Source organism: Oncorhynchus mykiss, chromosome 9, assembly GCF_057628025.1.
Source record: "Oncorhynchus mykiss isolate SJ-2025 chromosome 9, ASM5762802v1, whole genome shotgun sequence".
In the NCBI taxonomy this organism is placed as follows: domain Eukaryota; kingdom Metazoa; phylum Chordata; class Actinopteri; order Salmoniformes; family Salmonidae; genus Oncorhynchus; species Oncorhynchus mykiss.
Window position 1 is genome coordinate 51,024,911 of NC_143030.1, and position 19,735 is coordinate 51,044,645.

The 19,735-nt window shown below is 41.4% G+C and overlaps 2 protein-coding genes across 4 annotated transcripts in view; one reads left to right on the plus strand and one right to left on the minus strand.

Annotated features, from left to right (window-relative positions):
* The window catches only part of LOC110532211 (beta-citrylglutamate synthase B), a 28,042-nt gene extending 23,362 nt beyond the window's left edge, over positions 1-4,680 (plus strand). The window contains exon 5 of the mRNA XM_021615907.3: positions 484-4,680. Within this exon, the coding sequence (XP_021471582.2) occupies positions 484-995 (512 nt within the window). The 3' untranslated portion in view covers positions 996-4,680. The remainder of the gene's footprint in view (positions 1-483) is intronic.
* A 304-nt stretch (positions 4,681-4,984) lies between these two features.
* On the minus strand, positions 4,985-18,119 carry zmynd12 (zinc finger, MYND-type containing 12). 3 transcript variants are annotated; one of them, XM_021615908.3, is made up of 8 exons: positions 17,781-18,119; positions 14,604-14,745; positions 14,009-14,180; positions 13,188-13,357; positions 9,687-9,809; positions 9,440-9,521; positions 7,619-7,764; positions 4,985-5,656 (listed from the first exon to the last, which is right to left on the minus strand). In XM_021615908.3, the coding sequence occupies exons 1-8, from the start codon at positions 17,930-17,932 to the stop codon at positions 5,528-5,530; spliced, it is 1,116 nt and encodes a 371-aa protein (XP_021471583.3). In that variant the 5' UTR covers positions 17,933-18,119; the 3' UTR covers positions 4,985-5,527. The 3 variants fall into 3 exon arrangements, with proteins under 3 accessions (XP_021471583.3, XP_090040564.1, XP_036844040.2); XM_090184438.1 differs by having other exon boundaries at positions 14,581-14,745; positions 17,781-18,011; XM_036988145.2 differs by lacking the exon at positions 9,687-9,809 and having other exon boundaries at positions 17,781-18,029.
* Between the last annotated feature and the right edge of the window lie 1,616 nt (positions 18,120-19,735).

Here is a 19,735-nt window from a genome sequence, read left to right on the forward strand (position 1 = left end):
GATGACAGACATGATTATGCTTGTCATAACATCTGCAGTTTTAGACTAGCCGACACACTCATGTCTTGTGACATTTTGGGGTCATCGGTCATCAATTGTTCCACAGTTATATGACAAGTGTCACATGATGTTATAACAAGATTTGGTTTTGTCTTATGCAAGCATAGATTCTCAGTTGCTCTGGCTGGGTCATATGGTATATGATGTATGTGTTTGTCCATCCTATTTCTATCTATTTCGCCAAAAGAAATACTAATAATTCCACAAGACATCAAGAAATAGTGGTCCTGAGAGTTGGTCACTGTTTTCTCTGTCCTTCTATGATTCCTCGCTATAGAGGCCTCAGAGAATGTGAATAATGTCCATGTATGGCACACAGTGAACAATCTACAGTCCACAGATAGTGATGACTGGCGAGTGTGTGTGTGTGTGAGTGTGGTGACTGACGTCCCTATCTTTCCGTTGTCCCCTTCTTTCCCGCAGGCGGCGTGGGGATGATGTGCCCGCTGAGCGAGCAGGGCAAGCAGCTGGCGGTGCAGGTGTCCAACATCCTGGGCATGGACGTGTGCGGCATCGACCTGCTGCAGCTCAACGACGGCTCGTTCGTGGTGTGCGAGGCCAACGCCAACGTGGGCTTCATCGCCTTCGACCAGGCGTGTGGCATGGACGTGGCGGGCATCGTGGCCGACCATGCCCTCTCGCTGCTGCCCAGCCGCCTCACGCGCAAGATGTCGCTGCTCTCGGTGGTGTCCAGCGCCAGCGAGACGAGCAGCGAGCCCGAGGTGTGCCCGGCAGTCAGCAGCGTGCTGCCCGAGGCCGTGTGCAACATGAGCGTGGGCTCTACTTCTAGCGAGAGCGACCCCGAGCTGGCCGATACCACCCCTCAGCCCCCAAGCCGTCAAGCTGGCCCCAGCCCGGTGCTACCCAACCTCCCCGACCCGGCCTACAACTTCAACACCCTCCTTGCCAACGAGATCAAATTATTGACTGAGTGAGCTGGACACAGCCAAGGCACGCACGCACACTCACACACACTCAAAGACACACACACACACACAGACACACACACTTACAAACACACACCTGAACATTTGGCGGTGGACATTCCTGTTGCAGAGCACAAAAACAAACTCCAATACACGTTACACAGGCAGGATGTTACATGCAAAAGCATGAGCTGAACAAACAAAAATGTAATGAAAAATGCTATGACCACATAAACTGACATGACGAACAGATGTAGACGCACGCGCCTTCTCATACTAACTCCCCCCATAAACACATAGAGATCTAAGGCTGCTCCCCTGACTCTTCTCCTCTTCTCCCCCACTGCAAACAACCCAGTTAGTTTACAACTGCAGTTGGTGGCAGAAGTGGGATCCAGAAGGTTAGCTGAATTACGGAATCTTTTTGTTTTCAATTGCTTTGTGAGGGTGAGTTGAGCAAGAGTGTTTTTTTTTGGGAGAACCCTAAAGAGCGTTACATACACCAGCACATAGTCAACGGAAATCTGTCCATCTTATTGAGCGAGCACACACTACAAAACTGTATGTTGGAGAATGAGATTGATGCGTGGTCGTCGTTGTAGATCAACCACTGAGGACGTAGCCAGGCTTGATTTACTGTTGGTGAAATGAATTGTTTTGCATGGGATTTTCTCCATGACCGGGAGAGGGGTACACACAGAGGACTAGATAGACTGCCCACCAGCTCCATGTAGCAGAGGACAGACAGGTTACACTGTCACGGGGACTATTAAGTGCAGATTGGGGCCAATTCCATCTTCTACCTCAGTTAATTCTGGAAATGGGATGATTGAAAATCATAAAATACAAATCGACATCACATTTCATTTGCATTCAATTCATGAATTGTCTGGAATCAAAATGGAATTTCACCCCCCCCCCCCCCCCCCTAACGCTGACGAGGAGCTCCTAAACACTGGATCTATGGTCTGACTTCCCTTCCCCTAACTCTTAATTGAAGATATCAGAACATCTTAAAGCTCATTAGAATAACAAAACTGACATAGGGACATTGCTTAGGGGCACCTTGTAGAGTAACAACACTACACTATTTCCTGTTAAGAGAATGCATCTAGAAACACATAAACATAGGTCAAGCACAATTGACCCAAAATCGAGCCTGCAGTCACTCTGTTTTCAATGTCATGTTTTTAGGGGCTTGTTTTTATTCGCTTTAAAAAATAAATTAAAAAATAAGCTTTTTACAGGAACAATAGTCAAACGAAGACACGGTTTATTTTTCTTCATTTTATAGTTCTCGGGAAGAAAGTTGGATCCGTCTAGGAACAGTGAGTTACAGTGCGGAAGCTGTCACTACACCTACAAGAATAATATACCTCAAAACAGAACTTCTCACTGCCATAGAATAAACTACTTTGAGTCATACATATCTGCCAGCATCCTTGTGGTTTCAAGTGAGCCTTGACTTTGCAAGCTTTGATCCATCCATAGGATGTAAATATAGTCAAGTAAATTGTTTGTAAATAATAATTTTAGAAGCGTTTATGCTTACTAGTATCGGGCTGAAATGAAAATCCTAGGGGCTGAAATAACTGTAAACTTTCTAAACTTAAACATTTTGGTAAGCTATTGTGTACAACAGATTGGTTTGTACGGAACATGCAATGTCAAAAATAAAGTTTTAACAAAGAACATGCGTGCTAACATTTCTGTGGATTTGGCTAAATGCGGTTAATCAGCCTAATGTTTTGGCCGATGACAAATTACTGTTTATTCTTCTCAAGTGAGCTAAACTTCATAAACTTGTTGTACAAATAAAATGCAAAACAATACTATCTTTTTTTACAGTGTGTTTGATAGAATGTTACCGTTTCATTCCTCAAAAGGAACACTTCTCCAGGGATACCTGTGGCCTAGAGCTTCTCTCTTGAGCTGTTGGTTAATTGCGGTAAATCTTCTACCACTCAGCCTTAAAAAAATACCTATCCACTACGTATCAACTCTGGGGCATCCGCCATCAACCAAAAAGCATTCGCAGCAATCATCCAAAGCACAAGCCACCCTACTTTGTGCCACTTAGTGACTAGCCATTATTGTTGAGGTCCATAACCCATATGTAGAAGGCTTCTATGTCAAACAGTTGATTCTCAAACATAACTCAGGGAAGCAGCCTTGATCTCATCCCCACTCCTAAGGCATGTGACATATCCATCCTAGCTACAGATCTGCCTAAAATGTGTATTGATGACAAACAAAAAAATAAATGTTAAACTATTAAAAAATGTGGTGTACCATGAAGGTTAACGTGCACTTTTTTTCCCCTTGCTTGTTTTATGATGTTCAGTGTTTTTTCCGCTAATCTATGGTATTTTTTAAGGAAAAAAGTGGTTTGTGTGCACTAATCTTGTCTCAAATAAAGTGAGGCCGCTGTGAAGCTTGATTTTTTTGGGGGCGATTTACTAACGGTCTGGAATCTAACAGGGGTCTGAGGCAGTAATCACAAGCGTGCCAAATGTGAACGCAGCAAAGAATTTGTGACTTTTTGGGAAAAAGCTGTAAAGTATCTGAGCGGCTCCCCTGGGATTTAACACCATTTACAGTACTGTGATTTGTCCAGCATTATGAAATATCCCTCTGTGATTCCCCTGTACTTGACATAGGGCCACGGGGTCTGTTCATCAATAAGTCTAAGTCACCCTGCTTCCTTCCACAGCTTTTGGGTGACTGGTCTACAATTGTTGTTGTCCCTTTTTTTTTAAAGGTTCTGTTTATTGTGTTTTATATGAAGCCTGTGTCATTCCACATTCATTCTTTTTTAGATTAATGTAAAGCGAACACATCCTCTAGACCTTAAGACTAGCCATAGGAAAGAATTAAAGGACGACCGTTTTCTCCAACTTATGCATTGTTGGAATAATATCCCTGCTCACTACATTCATATAACCGACAGCGTATCTAGGTTAATTTACTCAGTATGGTTCAGTATGTGTCCAAAAACACTTAAAATGCCTTATCATCCCAATTCCTTTGTGGACACTGATAGGAAATCACGGTTCAAACTGGCCTGGCAGCACCCCAACTAGTCATTGATTTCATCTATCCGGTCTTTTCCGATCAGTGCCCACCATAGGAAGGAGACAAGGAACCAATTGACGAGAACAGGTTACACTGGCTGTTCTATTTATGACATGGCTAAAGCTATCAAATTGGTGCTGGTTTGATGATGTAACACTCCAGCCTGTTCTGTACTGACCTCTGCTGTGTGAAGGGTTTGTGACTATCCTCATTGGTGATTGTGTACACAACACAACTTAAAAGTTACTATTTATTTCTGAATTGCTGCTAATGTATATTTGGCTCATATATTTGAAAGGGAATTGAGGAATCCAATGTGTCTCTGAGTTTCTCTGCCTCTCAACACATAGGAAATGAATCTGAATGCCAAAAACAAGCATTGTTGTAAAATTTCAATACTAATAATACTAGTAGTGAAATGATTTTAACATTTATTCTTTGTGTTTTGATATAAATAATAATAAAGACATGTCAGAAATGACCTGTACATATGTAGGACTTGAAAGAGTTCCTTAGGGTGCTTTCATCCATCCATTGTTTTCAGAAAATAACCTGAATTTGCTCTAAGGTTTACAATATTGATTGATATATTTAGTTGATCAATAAACTGCTACGCCCATTTTTTTTTTCATGATTTGATTAAACTTTGTGGGTTCAAATACAAATTCAATATACTCCATAACACAAGAAATGTCTCCTTCAAACCATCTGTGTATGATGAAATACTAAAAACGTATATAAATGATGACGTTTTGGACCGCTAATGCCATGCATCTGCAGGCTCGAATCATGCAAGAATTTTGTGTGAAGAAATAGGGTCAATCATTACTCTTATCATTATTATGTGAACCATTTTGACAGCATGGCAAAAATGGATCCTAAATTTGGTTCTAGCTGATATATTTACTCATGCAAAAATTATGTAAAGACACACCTCTTTTTTTTATTCAAATAAAATGAGTCATTATTCAAAACAGACGTGTTCTGTCACTATTCAAATAAAGTTTCACTCACGTACAATGAGATGCCAGCATTATCTTATTAATGAAAACGGGGTGACGCTAATTTTGACAGACCGCAAGTTACCTGATATTTATTTAGAAACTACATGGCAAGTGTAATTGCATACTTAATACCCACAAATGGGAATAGAAGATGTCTCAAGTGTGGACATATATGAGCCTGAACATCACATCTGAAATGTACCTCTCCCAACATGTCTGCATCATGGGTCTTTTCTATTCTCAACTCAAAAACACACACACCGGTATGACACATCCTTACTGTTCAGTCACATCCTATCAGAAGTCACCACGGAAAGTCACAACATATTTTATTCTGTAATGATTCTACTATGGCCCATTTTTTCATGTATAGAGCGTGCTTCTTTTGTGTTGTGCTGAGGAGGTAGCAGGCTGGTGGATGGACAGGCAGTCAAGAAGACCGGCGGTCAGGCAGGCGGGCAGTCAGCTTGCGATGGTAAGGTGTGGGCCTCTCTCTGCTACCAGCTGCAGCAGGCCCTGGATGGGCTCTGTTAGGCTATGGTCTGGGACCAGCTGGCTGAACTGCAGGGCCTTCCTGCCAAACTCCAGTGCCTGACAACACACACACACACACACAAACAGTAAAGCCATTGCACACACTGCCTGTTGTGTGTATATACACAGTATATTAATTTATGTATGTAATATGTATCACTGTAAAACTGGGCTTTGCCCCAACAGTCTATAAAAGCTTCCTTAGCACCATGCTCACTGATCTGAAAGGACAGTTGAAAACATATCCAGTCCTTTGATCTATCAGCGGCTATGAAGGAATGAAGTATTTGGAACTACCAAGACACTGCCTAGGACGTTTTACAAACCAGACAAAATAAATACAAATCTTCTGATGTTAATGCACCACGATGAAAGGTATTGAACTGAAATGATTCAGGCAATATCTAAAAATGTTTTGTTTATTGACAAATGTAGCAATGGAAATTATGTGCAGTCAGTATTTTGGATAGATTCAATAAAACCTGCCACAGTAAAAGGCTTATTCAGTATCTTCATCCATACCAATGCATCCAGTTTACACACATGTCTAATTCTGGAAGCATCCAACTGTAAAGGGAATCTAACTTTTTCCCGTTATTACGGACAATGGGGAAAATAGATATGTTTATACACCACTACTGAAATATGGTATTGAATGAAAAATGTGTCCTTGGTTTTCCTGCTTTTTTCATTATCTGTCATGCCTTGTCAGACTATAGGTGAATTTCAGTCCTCTCTAATGGTGGCTTCCTGTCCTCATATTTCTCCTTCAACCATACTGATCTGAAAGAACAGAGCATTTAAAACCAAGTCTCCTCTCTTCGGCTTCTCCCACTTTCCTTTTCAGATCCGTGCAGATGAGGTATAGGTGACAAGCAACTGTCATTAACATGCACTGTAATGGCTAGCCAAGCGGAGCTTCATTCAACCCCCATTGAAGGTCGATCAATCATAGCCTGCTCCAGATCTCTACTGCATGTCCTTTAGCCAACTCCTCTTACTATCTTTGTTGTCATGTGACGAGAGCTGCTGCTCCTGATCCCTGCAACATCAGCGAGGGAGGGACTGGAGAGATCGAAGCAGACGTGGGAGACGTTCGGGGTTTGTGTGTTATTTACTCTCGCCAAGACATGGTGTCCTATTGAACTAAAGACCATAACTCAGTGTTTTTCCCAACTCATTCTTCAGGACCCCAAGTGGTGCACGTTTAGGTTTTTGCCCTAGCATTACTCAGCAGATTCAAATAATCAACTCATCATCAAGCTTTGATCATTTGAATCAGCTGGCACTACTCAGCTGATTCAAATAATAAACTAATCATCAAGCTTTGATAATTTGAATCAGCTGGGACTACTCAGCAGATTCAAATAATAAACTAATCATCAAGCTTTGATCATTTTAAATCAGCTGGCACTACTCAGCTGATTCAAATAATAAACTAATCACCAAGCTTTGATCATTTGAATCAGCTGGGACTACTCAGCAGATTCAAATAATCAACCAAAACGTGCACTCCTTGGGGTCCCCAGAACCAAGTTTGGGAAACGCTGCCATAATTATAAATACCTTATCCCCCCTGACTCCCTTTCTGATGCATTAAACTCAGAGACTCCCTCCTTGGGTAATTCGTTGGTCAGTGGGATTGAGTGACCTTCACAATGTCAACTATTACATTTCTGGCAAATCCTTCTCTCCATTTGCATGACCTTTCTCCTTTCTCATAGATATGCATACTAGCTACATCCTTGGATAACACTCCCAAAATCCCCCACTAAGCACTAGCATACTTGCGAGATCAGAGAGAAGTTGCCTGGCCAGAAGCCCGGGGAGGGCAGTTAGAGTATCAAGCCAGTCGCATCGAGTCCCACTAAATCCCCCCAGAGTGATAATCTTTAAAGCTTTACCAATTAGAAACTAATCCTGTCTCTAGACAGCGCTCCATGGGAAGCACATGGTGGAGGAAAATGTGTCAGGGTGTCACCAGTAACCACCAGATCACTGGTCATCATAACACCTCACCTTGTCTGGGGATCCTCCCAGGAACCACAGCATGGCCAGAGAGTGGGCCACTAGGGTGTTCTGGGCCGTAGCCTGCTTGGGGCTACTCTCCTGAACCTTCAGCATGGCCCTTAGCATCTGGTCCGCTTCCGCCTGCTGAGCTTCATCTGCATGGAGATCAATATAAAACACACACATTTATGCTAATGAATTCACTTCCAGGTCAAAACTAAACCTAAACCGCACAGAACTATGGGCCTACAGATCAGAGGTAAGGGTCTCAACTTCATGAGTCTTCAGGGCAGAATTATTGACTGTGACCACTGAATACTAACTGAAATATAGGTTTCCTGCTTTTTCATTATCTGTCATGCCTAGCCAGACTATAGAAGAATCTAATTCATTTCCAATAGACTCTCACACAAATCATGTATGTAAATGGAAGATTTGGGTGGTGGGGGGGACTTTATATTTCACTGACAATAACCAAACTGCTAGGAATTCCAGTAGGCATAGCCTAAAACGGATCTTCCTGGTTCATTCCCATTGTTTAAGTGAAAGATGGACAATTTATGGCTGGGCAAGTTAAGCCTGCTATGTGGTTGTCCCATTAGGCAGGGGCTTTATGTGCATGGGGATCATTAGAAATCACCCAAACACACACACACACACACACATTTATGTTCATGGATTGGTTTTATATAACGTTTGTCACCAGGTCACAAAGCGCTTTACATTGTTTATGTGTTAGGGGTGGCCGTGACAGGGTCAACCTACTTCATCTACCACCAATGAGTAGATGTAGCCAACAGTAGCACCCAACCTGGGGCGCGCATTATAGCCATCCTGTGCCAGAATGCACATATTAGAGGAGATGAAGACACATCCCAGCAGAAACTGACTGGTTTGAGCTAACAGCAAGCTCATGCTCTGCAGTGGTGGCTCGCCTGAAAATCCTGGGGAATTGCATTGCCGCTAACAAGCTTAGCATCGTGACTAGGGCAGGGCAGCAGCAGAGAGGCGGTGTCGGATGCTGCAACAGCCAGAGATGTGTCATGAATGGTCTTAGTCAGCCCCCAGCACTGTCGATTTAAAGCTGGGGTTTAGCACTAGGATAGCACGTCAGGGTAAGATGCTAAATTTAGCACCACTGACCTTATTTTCAGTGATCAACGAATGAAGCCAAATGCTGTTGGGCTGGTGGAGATGATGATGCATACTGATGTCATCAAGCCACTTAGAGCTGGCAGTGGTGTTGTTTATTAAGTGTGTGATTGGGTGCAGCATGTGGCTGTTAGTGAGCCCACAGAATTAAATAGACCAATTTAATTTATCTCTGTGTGTCAACAATTTATTATCATCTACCATCAATCTGTTCACAATGGTTCTGGGTATGGACTTTGACTAAAGGAGCTGAGGCTAATTCAACAGCGTTATAATCTTCATTTATTTTTTATTTATCTTGATTTAACTAGGCAAGTCAGTTAAGAACAAATGCTTATTTACAATGACGGCCTACCCCAGCCAAACCCTAAACCGGACGACGCTGGGCCAATTGTGCGCCGCCCTATGGGACTCTCAATCACGGCCGGTTGTGATACAGCCTGGAATCGAACCAGGGCCTGTAGTGACACCTCTAGCACTGAGATGCAGTGCTTTACACCGCTGCGCCACTCGGGAGCCATTATCTGATCAAGTTTCCATTTTAATTTAGTCTTGGTTTGAATGATTTGTCAATACATAAACCTGTTGTAGATGCACTACACATATACGCACCACCAAAGAATGTATACATATTTCTCAGCAGTCCTCGGTATCTATTTGATATGAAGCTGTACCCACCAAAAGAGTGCTCCAGCGTCATGGATCCTGGAGTATGCGTCTCCAAAAGTTTGGTGAGGTGAGAGTGCCATGTACTTGCTACCTGTAAAGTCAGACACAAAAAAAGTAGTCAGGCAAACTAACACACCAAAACACTATGTTTTCATGGACGCATTTGCTGTTTTAATGCTACTAGACCAGTAATATAATCATGATAACACAGTATTTTATCTTCAGTTTTACTGTCAGGCACGTATTTAAATTTTACCTCAGTGTATAAGGAACTGGCAATATCCATCTTTTCTTGCTTGATAAAGACATTGGCCATCAGAAAGTAGCCACCACAAGTGACAATGTTATCCAAGCCATACTCCTCACTGGCATAGTACACCTGAAAACCAAAGAAACAGGTTCAGATCTGGAATATTGCAGTATATTATACCTCTATTCAAATAGGTAGTCAAAGTGCATTCATAATTCCTGAGATTCTCCACTGGTACTTATGTTTGGCATGGGGATAGCAACCTTCAGTGAACACGGAGCAAATATTTTGGACATGCAAAAGAGCATATGTATCAAGCGTCTCAGAGTAGGAGTGCTGATCTAGGATCAGGTTAGCCAGCACTTCTACTCTGAGACGCTTTGTGAATACAGGCCCTGATTGGTTTAAAACAATACTGTAAAACTCCTTATAATCTGCCCTGCGATCATTGTGTTTTCAGATTTTTAGGGTTGGGTATGTTACTTTCTAAATGTAATCCATTACAGTTACTAGTTTCCTGTCCAAAATTGTAATCTGTAACATAATTTGTGGATTACACAAACTCAGTAATTCAATCTGTTTACTTTCAGTTACATTTAGATTACTTTCCTCTTAAAGGTCCAGTGCAGTCAAAAACGAGATATTGCTGTGTTTTATATATACTTCCACACTATGAGTTTGAAATAATACTGTGAAATTGTGAAAATTATGATAATGCCCTTTTGTTGTAAAAGCTATTTACAGTGCCTTGCGAAAGTATTCGGCCCCCTTGAACTTTGTGACCTTTTGCCACATTTCAGGCTTCAAACATAAAGATATAAAACTGTATTTTTTTGTGAAGAATCAACAACAAGTGGGACACAATCATGAAGTGGAACGACATTTATTGGATATTTCAAACTTTTTTAACAAATCAAAAACTGAAAAATTGGGCGTGCAAAATGATTCAGCCCCCTTAAGTTAATACTTTGTAGCGCCACCTTTTGCTGCGATTACAGCTGTAAGTCGCTTGGGGTATGTCTCTATCAGTTTTGCACATCGAGAGACTGAATTTTTTCCCCATTCCTCCTTGCAAAACAGCTCGAGCTCAGTGAGGTTGGATGGAGAGCATTTGTGAACAGCAGTTTTCAGTTCTTTCCACAGATTCTCGATTGGATTCAGGTCTGGACTTTGACTTGGCCATTCTAACACCTGGATATGTTTATTTTTGAACCATTCCATTGTAGATTTTGATTTATGTTTTGGATCATTGTCTTGTTGGAAGACAAATCTCCGTCCCAGTCTCAGGTCTTTTGCAGACTCCATCAGGTTTTCTTCCAGAATGGTCCTGTATTTGGCTCCATCCATCTTCCCATCAATTTTAACCATCTTCCCTGTCCCTGCTGAAGAAAAGCAGGCCCAAACCATGATGCTGCCACCACCATGTTTGACAGTGGGGATGGTGTGTTCAGCTGTGTTGCTTTTACGCCAAACATAACGTTTTGCATTGTTGCCAAAAAGTTCAATTTTGGTTTCATCTGACCAGAGCACCTTCTTCCACATGTTTGGTGTGTCTCCCAGGTGGCTTGTGGCAAACTTTAAACTACACTTTTTATGGATATCTTTAAGAAATGGCTTTCTTCTTGCCACTCTTCCATAAAGGCCAGATTTGTGCAATATACGACTGATTGTTGTCCTATGGACAGAGTCTCCCACCTCAGCTGTAGATCTCTGCAGTTCATCCAGAGTGATCATGGGCCTCTTGGCTGCATCTCTGATCAGTCTTCTCCTTGTATGAGCTGAAAGTTTAGAGGGACGGCCAGGTCTTGGTAGATTTGCAGTGGTCTGATACTCCTTCCATTTCAATATTATCGCTTGCACAGTGCTCCTTGGGATGTTTAAAGCTTGGGAAATATTTTTGTATCCAAATCCGGCTTTAAACTTCTTCACAACAGTATCTCGGACCTGCCTGGTGTGTTCCTTGTTCTTCATGATGCTCTCTGCGCTTTTAACGGACCTCTGAGAATATCACAGTGCAGGTGCATTTATACGGAGACTTGATTACACACAGATGGATTGTATTTATCATCATTAGTCATTTAGGTCAACATTGGATCATTCAGAGATCCTCACTGAACTTCTGGAGAGAGTTTGCTGCACTGAAAGTAAAGGGGCTGAATAATTTTGCACGCCCAATTTTTCAGTTTTTGATTTGTTAAAAAAGTTTGAAATATCCAATAAATGTCGTTCCACTTCATGATTGTGTCCCACTTGCTGTTGATTCTTCACAAAAAAATACAGTTTTATATCTTTATGTTTGAAGCCTGAAATGTGGCAAAAGGTCGCAAAGTTCAAGGGGGCCGAATACTTTCGCAAGGCACTGTAAAAGGGCTACTGGTGACATCCCCAGGCGCTAAATTAGTTAATAGACCAATAATAAAGACTGCCAATAACGGCTAGCTTTCAGTTTTCCCGTCTCCACTCAGGCCACTCCCAGACCGTCCTAGCAAAATATATATATATTTTTTAAACAATTTTAACTGATAACAATTACAGTAAGGTACTTAATTGTTACCCAGGAAGTAGTTGATATTGAGATAAAAACAGTTGCATTGGATCTTTAAAAGTGCAGGTTCTGTTTTTCGACATTAACCTTGTTCTGGAGGGAGCTCTGCACAGTGGTTACTAGCTGGCACAGCCACAAAGTCAGAAAATCTGATTTTAAACTGAACCCTAACCTTACTCCTAACCTTAACCACACTGCTAACCCTAATGCCTAACCTAACCTTAAATTAAGACTAAAAAGCAAATGTTGGTTTTCATACATTTTTACATAGCCAATTTTGGCTTTGCCGCTGGCCCATCTAGCGGAAATCGCTAAGTTCTGCCAGCAGTGTGATTCACATCAATGCGCGATGTAGATATCAATAATAACTGATATCAGTATCGCCCGTAGGCTACACCACTGCTGTTGTCCTTACCTCCAAACGTTTATTTAAAACTGAATAATATTTGGATGCAGACAGCAGTTGCACCATTGGAAGTCATACTTGGACTGTAGTCTATAAATGTCTATTCCTTCTCTTTTCCCGCAATCCATCAAACACACTTGGTGTGTCATCATAGTGGTCTCTGACCTGTGGTTTAAGTTTGTTCACTCAGGTGGAACAAACTTAAACTTGTGCCTTTTTTCAATGCTGATTTGAGTGTCATTGATAAAACAGAAAGGTGTCAAGTAATCATCTGGTTTTTAAAAAGTATCTATAATCTGATTACAATATTTTTGCTGGTAATGTAACGGATTTCAGTTCGTTTTTTTTGTAATATGTTACATGTAATCTGTTACTCTCTAACCCTGAAATTAGTAAATATGAAGTAGACCCACAAAATCCCATCTTTTCACCAAAGAAACAAAGAGAGGAAGCCACTTTACACAATTGAAATGCCCCCCTATAGTTTGACTGCCATAGTAAATCTGTGGTTTTGAAGCACTGGTAGATTTGACCACTGATAAGCTTTGACACTCACGTCGTTGGCAAAGTGCAATAGCGCTCCCTCCAGGTTTTCCGTGGCGGTGTAGAGGCGACCCAGGTTGCGGTGCAGCTGGTGGCGGACGGTCTGGCTACACTCGGGCGTCTTCATCACCGTCCACTCGGCCTGAGACAGGTACCCCTCTGCCTGGGACAGACTGCCCAGACCTGGGGGAGGGGAGCAGAGGAATGGGTCATTCGCAACACAACAACAGTCTACAGTTCAGTGGCATTGGTCACTCTACAGGTCAGAGTAGCAGGGTCAAGGGTCACATCCAGGTCAAAACTAAACTTAAACAGCACAGAACTATGGGCCTACAGATCAGAGGTAAGGGTCTCAACATCTAAATCATGAATCTACAGGGCAGGACTATTGACTGTGAACGCTGAACACTAGCTTTAGATCCATGTACGTATCTCTGACTTTAGCGGAAATGGGAGATTTGAGAGGGAATTCAAATCAAAATCAAATCAAATTCTATTGTCACATACGCGTGTTTAGCAGATATTATTGCGGGTGTTATTGCGAGTGCAGCGAAATGAAATAGCACGGTTCCCAAGTAAGATTCGGCCCGCAAGGAATGGAATGTTCCCACAAAGAGTTCGACACAGATCAGCAATGATTTGAGTTCAACACAATGCTGAAAATGGACTGAAGACTCTCTCTAAAATCTAATGTATCCACTACTACCCTTGCATGAATATTGTAAATACAATAGTATCGCATAGCTGCATTTGAATCGATTTGGTCTCTGCCTTCCTGTGGTTCTTTGGTAAAACTGCCAGCTCATGGGGAGTTTCCTCCATCTTGTGACTCACCCACGTTTGCCTCCGCCAGCAGGAGGTATGCAGGGACCAGCTGGACAGCACTGGGGCCGTAGACATCCATAGCACAGCGCAGGGAGAGCTGGGCGGCAGGCAGTGACTCCTGATACTTCCCCTCGAACAGCTTCTTCTGAGCCACAGCCCTGGAGATCTCAATCAGCTCCTCCTAAACAGGGGTTACACCAGGCAAAGACACGACAGTTACAGTGTAGGGCATGCTTTTCCGTAGGTTGTTTCCGCACAAAATCAAAGTTATCGGACATTTCTACAGACGTAATTTGCGATTGAGGGCTACAGATTTCTAAAATGTTGTATAGGCTCTTAATTAACAGATGGCATGAAATCCTCTTGTCCTCAAATTACTCTTTAGCTATGCAAATGTCTGACAAAACATCGATTTGGGGTTCAGCTATCTCTATTCAGGTTCATATTCATTAGACAACAAACAGTAGAAAAGGACTGAAAGAGCCTCCCTAACTGGACTTGTCCATAAGAATCGATGGTTTTTGTTTCCCTTAAAAACAAAACAAAAACGTTTCACTTTGGTGTGCCCTAATGAATGAGACCTTGGTGAGTGTCTGATCCTCACTTGTCTGTGCAGTATCTGGGTGCGGTGGTGGTCTCTGTCCGCCTGCAGGCTGTGGAAGGGCATTGCGGTGCGGATGGGGATGAGCAGCTGGCAGATCTTCTCATGGATTCCTACCCAGTCAGCCTGCTGGTGTTCCGTGTCACTGAAAAAAAGAAAAAAGAGACATGGGCTGCATTCCAATCTCCAAAATGGGCTCCCTTCCCTTTGTCCTAGCTGACCCTGCTGTGCGAATCACACAGGACTGGATGTGAGCAATGTGGTTTCTCACAGTACTTACTTTCACCAAATGGCATTTCTTGTTTTCCGGAACTTTGTTTTGAAGACATTATACCTGTACCTGTATGCATTGGCATGTCATGCGTAGATCTGTCTACAGAAACATTTTAAGCGACACTAGACGAGATGAGACATCAGTCTGCCTGCATAAGTCACATTGCCTTCTCTAACAGTTTAATAAGAAGGCATAGGCCTAAGATAGGATTTGAATCCATGTGCAACATCTTTCAATTCCCCTAAAGGTATCCTAAATTGTATGCCATTAAATAACAGGTTTATAATTTCATGCATCTTGCTATTTTCCCAATGCCGTGGAACTGTCTGAGTTTCCTCATGTTTTCTTTCTGCGGTGCTTGAACATTCCAATGTGTTTTTACTGGTCTGGTGTTTCAGTCACGTCATGGCAATAACACAGCATATGGGCTGGCTCACAAGGGCTGAAATGTGCATGCACTTACTATGCACTCACACAAGAGTCAAGGGGATCCTAAGGACACAGACCTGTACTTTCTCATTCATCGAAGGTCCCTAACTCTGAGTCTGTAGACCATAATGTATGGTGTGTTTGGCTAGTTGGGATTGTAGCTGTTGCTCCGCAGCATGGCAGTGTTTATGCAGACCCTTGGCATGGAGACGTGTATTAAATTGGGACGTAGGCAGACAGCTGGCCCCAGAAGTAGGCTAGTTTTTATCTTGTTTTGGAGAATACTTGCAGGATGAGAGAAATGCATTTTTAAAAGAAGAGATGCAGCAGGGGGAATAGAGCCAGGGATATAACACACTTTTAAGCTCCCTCAGAGGGAATGGATTTAGTGTCTCATCCCTTAAAGCTTAGGCCTAGTGGAAGGCTGTCACCAAGCACTAGGCCATATTATGTACAGTGCTTTCAGAAAGTATTCATACCCCTTGACTTATTGCACATTTTGTTGTGTTACAGCCTGAATAAAAAAATGTATACAAAATAATAGTCTCACGCACACACAATACCCCATAATGACAAAGAGAAAACATGTTTTTAGAAATGTATTAAAAATTAAATATCGCATTTATATAAGTATTCACACCCCTGAGTCAATACATGTTAGAATAACATTTGGCAGCAATTACAGCTGTCTTTCTGGGTATGTTTTTAAGAGCTTTGCACACCTGGATTGTACAGTCAAATTGATACTTGATCATTTCTACATAACCATTTTCAAGTCTTGCCACAGATTGTGAAGTAGATTTAAGTCAAAACCTAACCCGGTCACTGGGGATTTAATTAGATTTTTTTAACCCTTATTTTACCAGGTAAGTTGCTTAGAACAAATTCTAATTTACAGCAACGACCTGGGGAATAGTTACAGGGGAGAGGAATGAGCCAATTGGAGCCTGGGGATGATTAGGTGGCCATGATAGTATGAGTACAAGATTGGGAATTTAGCCAAGACACTGGGGTTAACACCACTACTCTTACAATAAATGCCATGGGGTCATTAGTGACCACAGAGAGTCAGGACACCAAGGTCACACCTGTCCCAAACATAGAGCTTTGTATTCAAGACAAGCTTAATTTCTTTGCCACATTTTTTAAAGTTTTACTTTAGTGCCTTATTGCAAACAGGATACATGTTTTGGAATATTTGTATTGTGTACAAGCTTCCTTATTTTCCCTCTGTCAATCAGGTTAGTGTTGTGGAGTAACTACACGGTTGTTGATCCATCCTCAGTTTTCTCCTATCACAGACAAACTCTGTAACTATTTTAAATTCACCATTGGTCTCACGGTGAAATCCCTGAGCAGTTTCCTACCTCTCTGCCAACTGAGTTAGGAAGAACGCCTGTATCTTTGTAATGACTGGGTGTATTGATACACCTTCCAAAGACTAATTAATAACTTCACCATGCTCAAAGAGATATTCAATGTCTGTTTTTTTTTATTTTATTTTTTTAACCTATCTACCAATAGGTGCCCTTCTTTGGGAGGCATTGGAAAACCTCCCTGTCTTTGTAATTCACTGCTCGACTGAGGGACCTTACAGTATGTGTGGGGTACAGAGATGAGTTAGAGGTCATTCAAAAATTATGTTAAACACTATTTTTGCACAGAGTGAATCCATGCAACTTATTACGTGACTTGTTAAGCACATTTTTACTCCTGCCATAACAAAGGGGTTTCATCCTCAAGACATTTCAGCTTTTCATTTTGTATTAATTTGTAAAACAAAAAATAATAATAATAAAAACTGAAGACATAATACCACTTTGACATTATGGGATATTGTGTGTAACAACGTGACCCCCCCAAAAAATCTCAATTTAATTAATTTTAAATTCAGGCTGTAACACAATTTCTTGGGGAAAAAGTCAAGGGGTGTGAACCAAGTGGGGAGGCTACTGTTTGGATGAAGAACGAATTAAGGATTGTGCTTTTAAATGTAGCATATAAAACTAGAAATTCAGTAGGACTTGCTATTACATAAGGGTGCACTCTTTCAGAGACCACGTGATAGGGCTTAGGCATAATTCACTTGATATTATTCTCTTAAAAATATGCTTCAGAAGAGATAACTTGCTTTCCAACTGTTTCCAGTACCACATTTTGTCTGAGACAAACACAAGTCTGCTTTTAGTGTTCTCTGACAATCTAGTAATACTTTTGTAGCTAGCTAAACACTGCCACCTAGTATTGAAACTGGTCAGATGTATTTTTCATAAAACTTACAAGTCAGAAGCTTTTAACTACTGCAACTTACTAGCAAGTTGTTGTTCTTGTTGTGTAGCTAACTACTGGAGTCCACTAGTTACACAACAAAAAAAGTGGAGCCATATTTAAACAATGGCAATAATTATTTATGGTCATTTAAGTACTATCTTTGCTAGCTAGCTATGTCGACTACTAACGTTACTTCATAAACTTACCAGTAGAAAGTTACTCGACATTTGGTGCATTGCAGGTACGCAAGGTTTTGACAAAGCTCACAAAGCTTTTTCGCTCCTCTTGGGTTTGCAAGTGGATTTATCGCTGACGTCAGTACCGAAACATGAGATTTACTCCTCGTTGTTGAGCTCATGATAAACGAAATAAAAGTTTACCCTGTCTGCTATTGTTCGGTGAGAAGAACATGTTTTACAATTTGTTTCCTGAACGCTTCAGGTTGCTATGGAGACGACCTTTGATGGTATTACTTGTTTAAAAAAAGAGAATAGCACAGAAACACAGGCATCCAACAAATACAAACAGATCCGCGTATTTAAACGTTTGTTCTGTATGAACATATTTAACTTTTGATCAGAGAGATAAATAATACATTTTATGACACATTTTCCTGAAAAAAAAAAATGTGCTTGCTTCAGCTGTCCAAAAGTATTTTTGTGATAGTGGAATAAAGTTTACACTCAGAACGTGAAAATACTTGGATTATAAGGTTTTATTTTGTATCATTTAAGACACTGATGATTATGACAAAACTGAACATTTGTATTTAATTCTTATACTGGAACTTTTTTGTACACTGAGTGTACAAAACATTAAGGACACCTGCTCTTTCCATGACATAGACTGACCAGGTGAATCCAGGTGAATGCTATAATCCCTTATTGATGTCACTTGTTAAATCCACTTCAATCAGTTTAGATGAAGGGGAGGAGACGGGTTAATGAAGGATTTTTAAACCTTGAGACAATTGAGACATGGATTGTGTATGTGTGCCATTCAGAGGGTGAATGGACAAGACAAAATATTTAAGTGCCTTTGAACAGAGTGTGGTAGTAGGTGCCATGTCAACTAAGTCACACATAGCAGTCATTGTGGGTTTTGACCATTTTGACTCATCTTGCTGAGCTCCACTGAGCATTTGACCTCTTTAACCTTCTCCATTATCTCCTGGATCATCTGATGCATTTCTGACTGCCCTTTCTTAACTGAAACAAAAATACATTTACAAAGAGATGTCTCATTGGTTTGTTCCTTACTAATGCATGGTTCCATCATCCACACACAGTGCATACCAACTTTTCTCCCCACTCCCCCAGTGGTTTGTCAGGCTCCAAGTGAATATGTGGTTACGGGTTACCAGGGTGATGAGATTCCATTCAGTGAAAACACTGCCAGGCTCTTCTTCTCCATGTCTAGCTGTGGCTGGGGCCGAGGTTAACACTTCACATTGGGCAGTATGTCTAGCTTTAGATTTCTCAACAACCTCAACCTCATGTCTTTTCTAGAATCTCTTATTACAGAGTGGACACCGGTACTGGTCACTACTTCCCCAGTATCTACCGATACAAGCCAAGTGGAGGCTGTGTCCACATGTGGTGGTGACTGGGTCTGAGAACATCTTCAGGCAGATGGAGCACACTGGTGGACTGCTGGTGGCTGCCATAGCCTAGCAACAAAGACACATGTTGTTGTTGTCGTTGTTGCTGTTATTGTTGCTGTTGTGTCTACCCCTAGATTTCAATGACTCCAAGACAAGTTCCAAAGACTATGAAACCAGTGTTTTCCATGTATTGTTTTAGTGCTTGTACATTGAACAGTTCAAAGTATGACAGATTGCTTGCGTTGAAAGATCAGTATATAGCTGTATTTAGACCTTTGAAGGGGTGTCAGTAGACAAAGATGTTGTCAATAGAAAATGTTCAAACAAGTGATAGAAATACAATAGTGTTTTGTTTGAAATTTGAGTCATTATTGAAGATCTACTCTGTGGACCAATTACATATTCAATTCAATTAAATGAAATGTTATTTGTCACATGCTTCGTAAACAACAGATGTGGACTAACAGTGAAATGCTTACTTACGGGCCCTTCCCAACAATGCAGAGAGAAAGAAAATAGAGAAGAAAAGTTAGTGCAAAACGGGTCAATGTAGAAAGT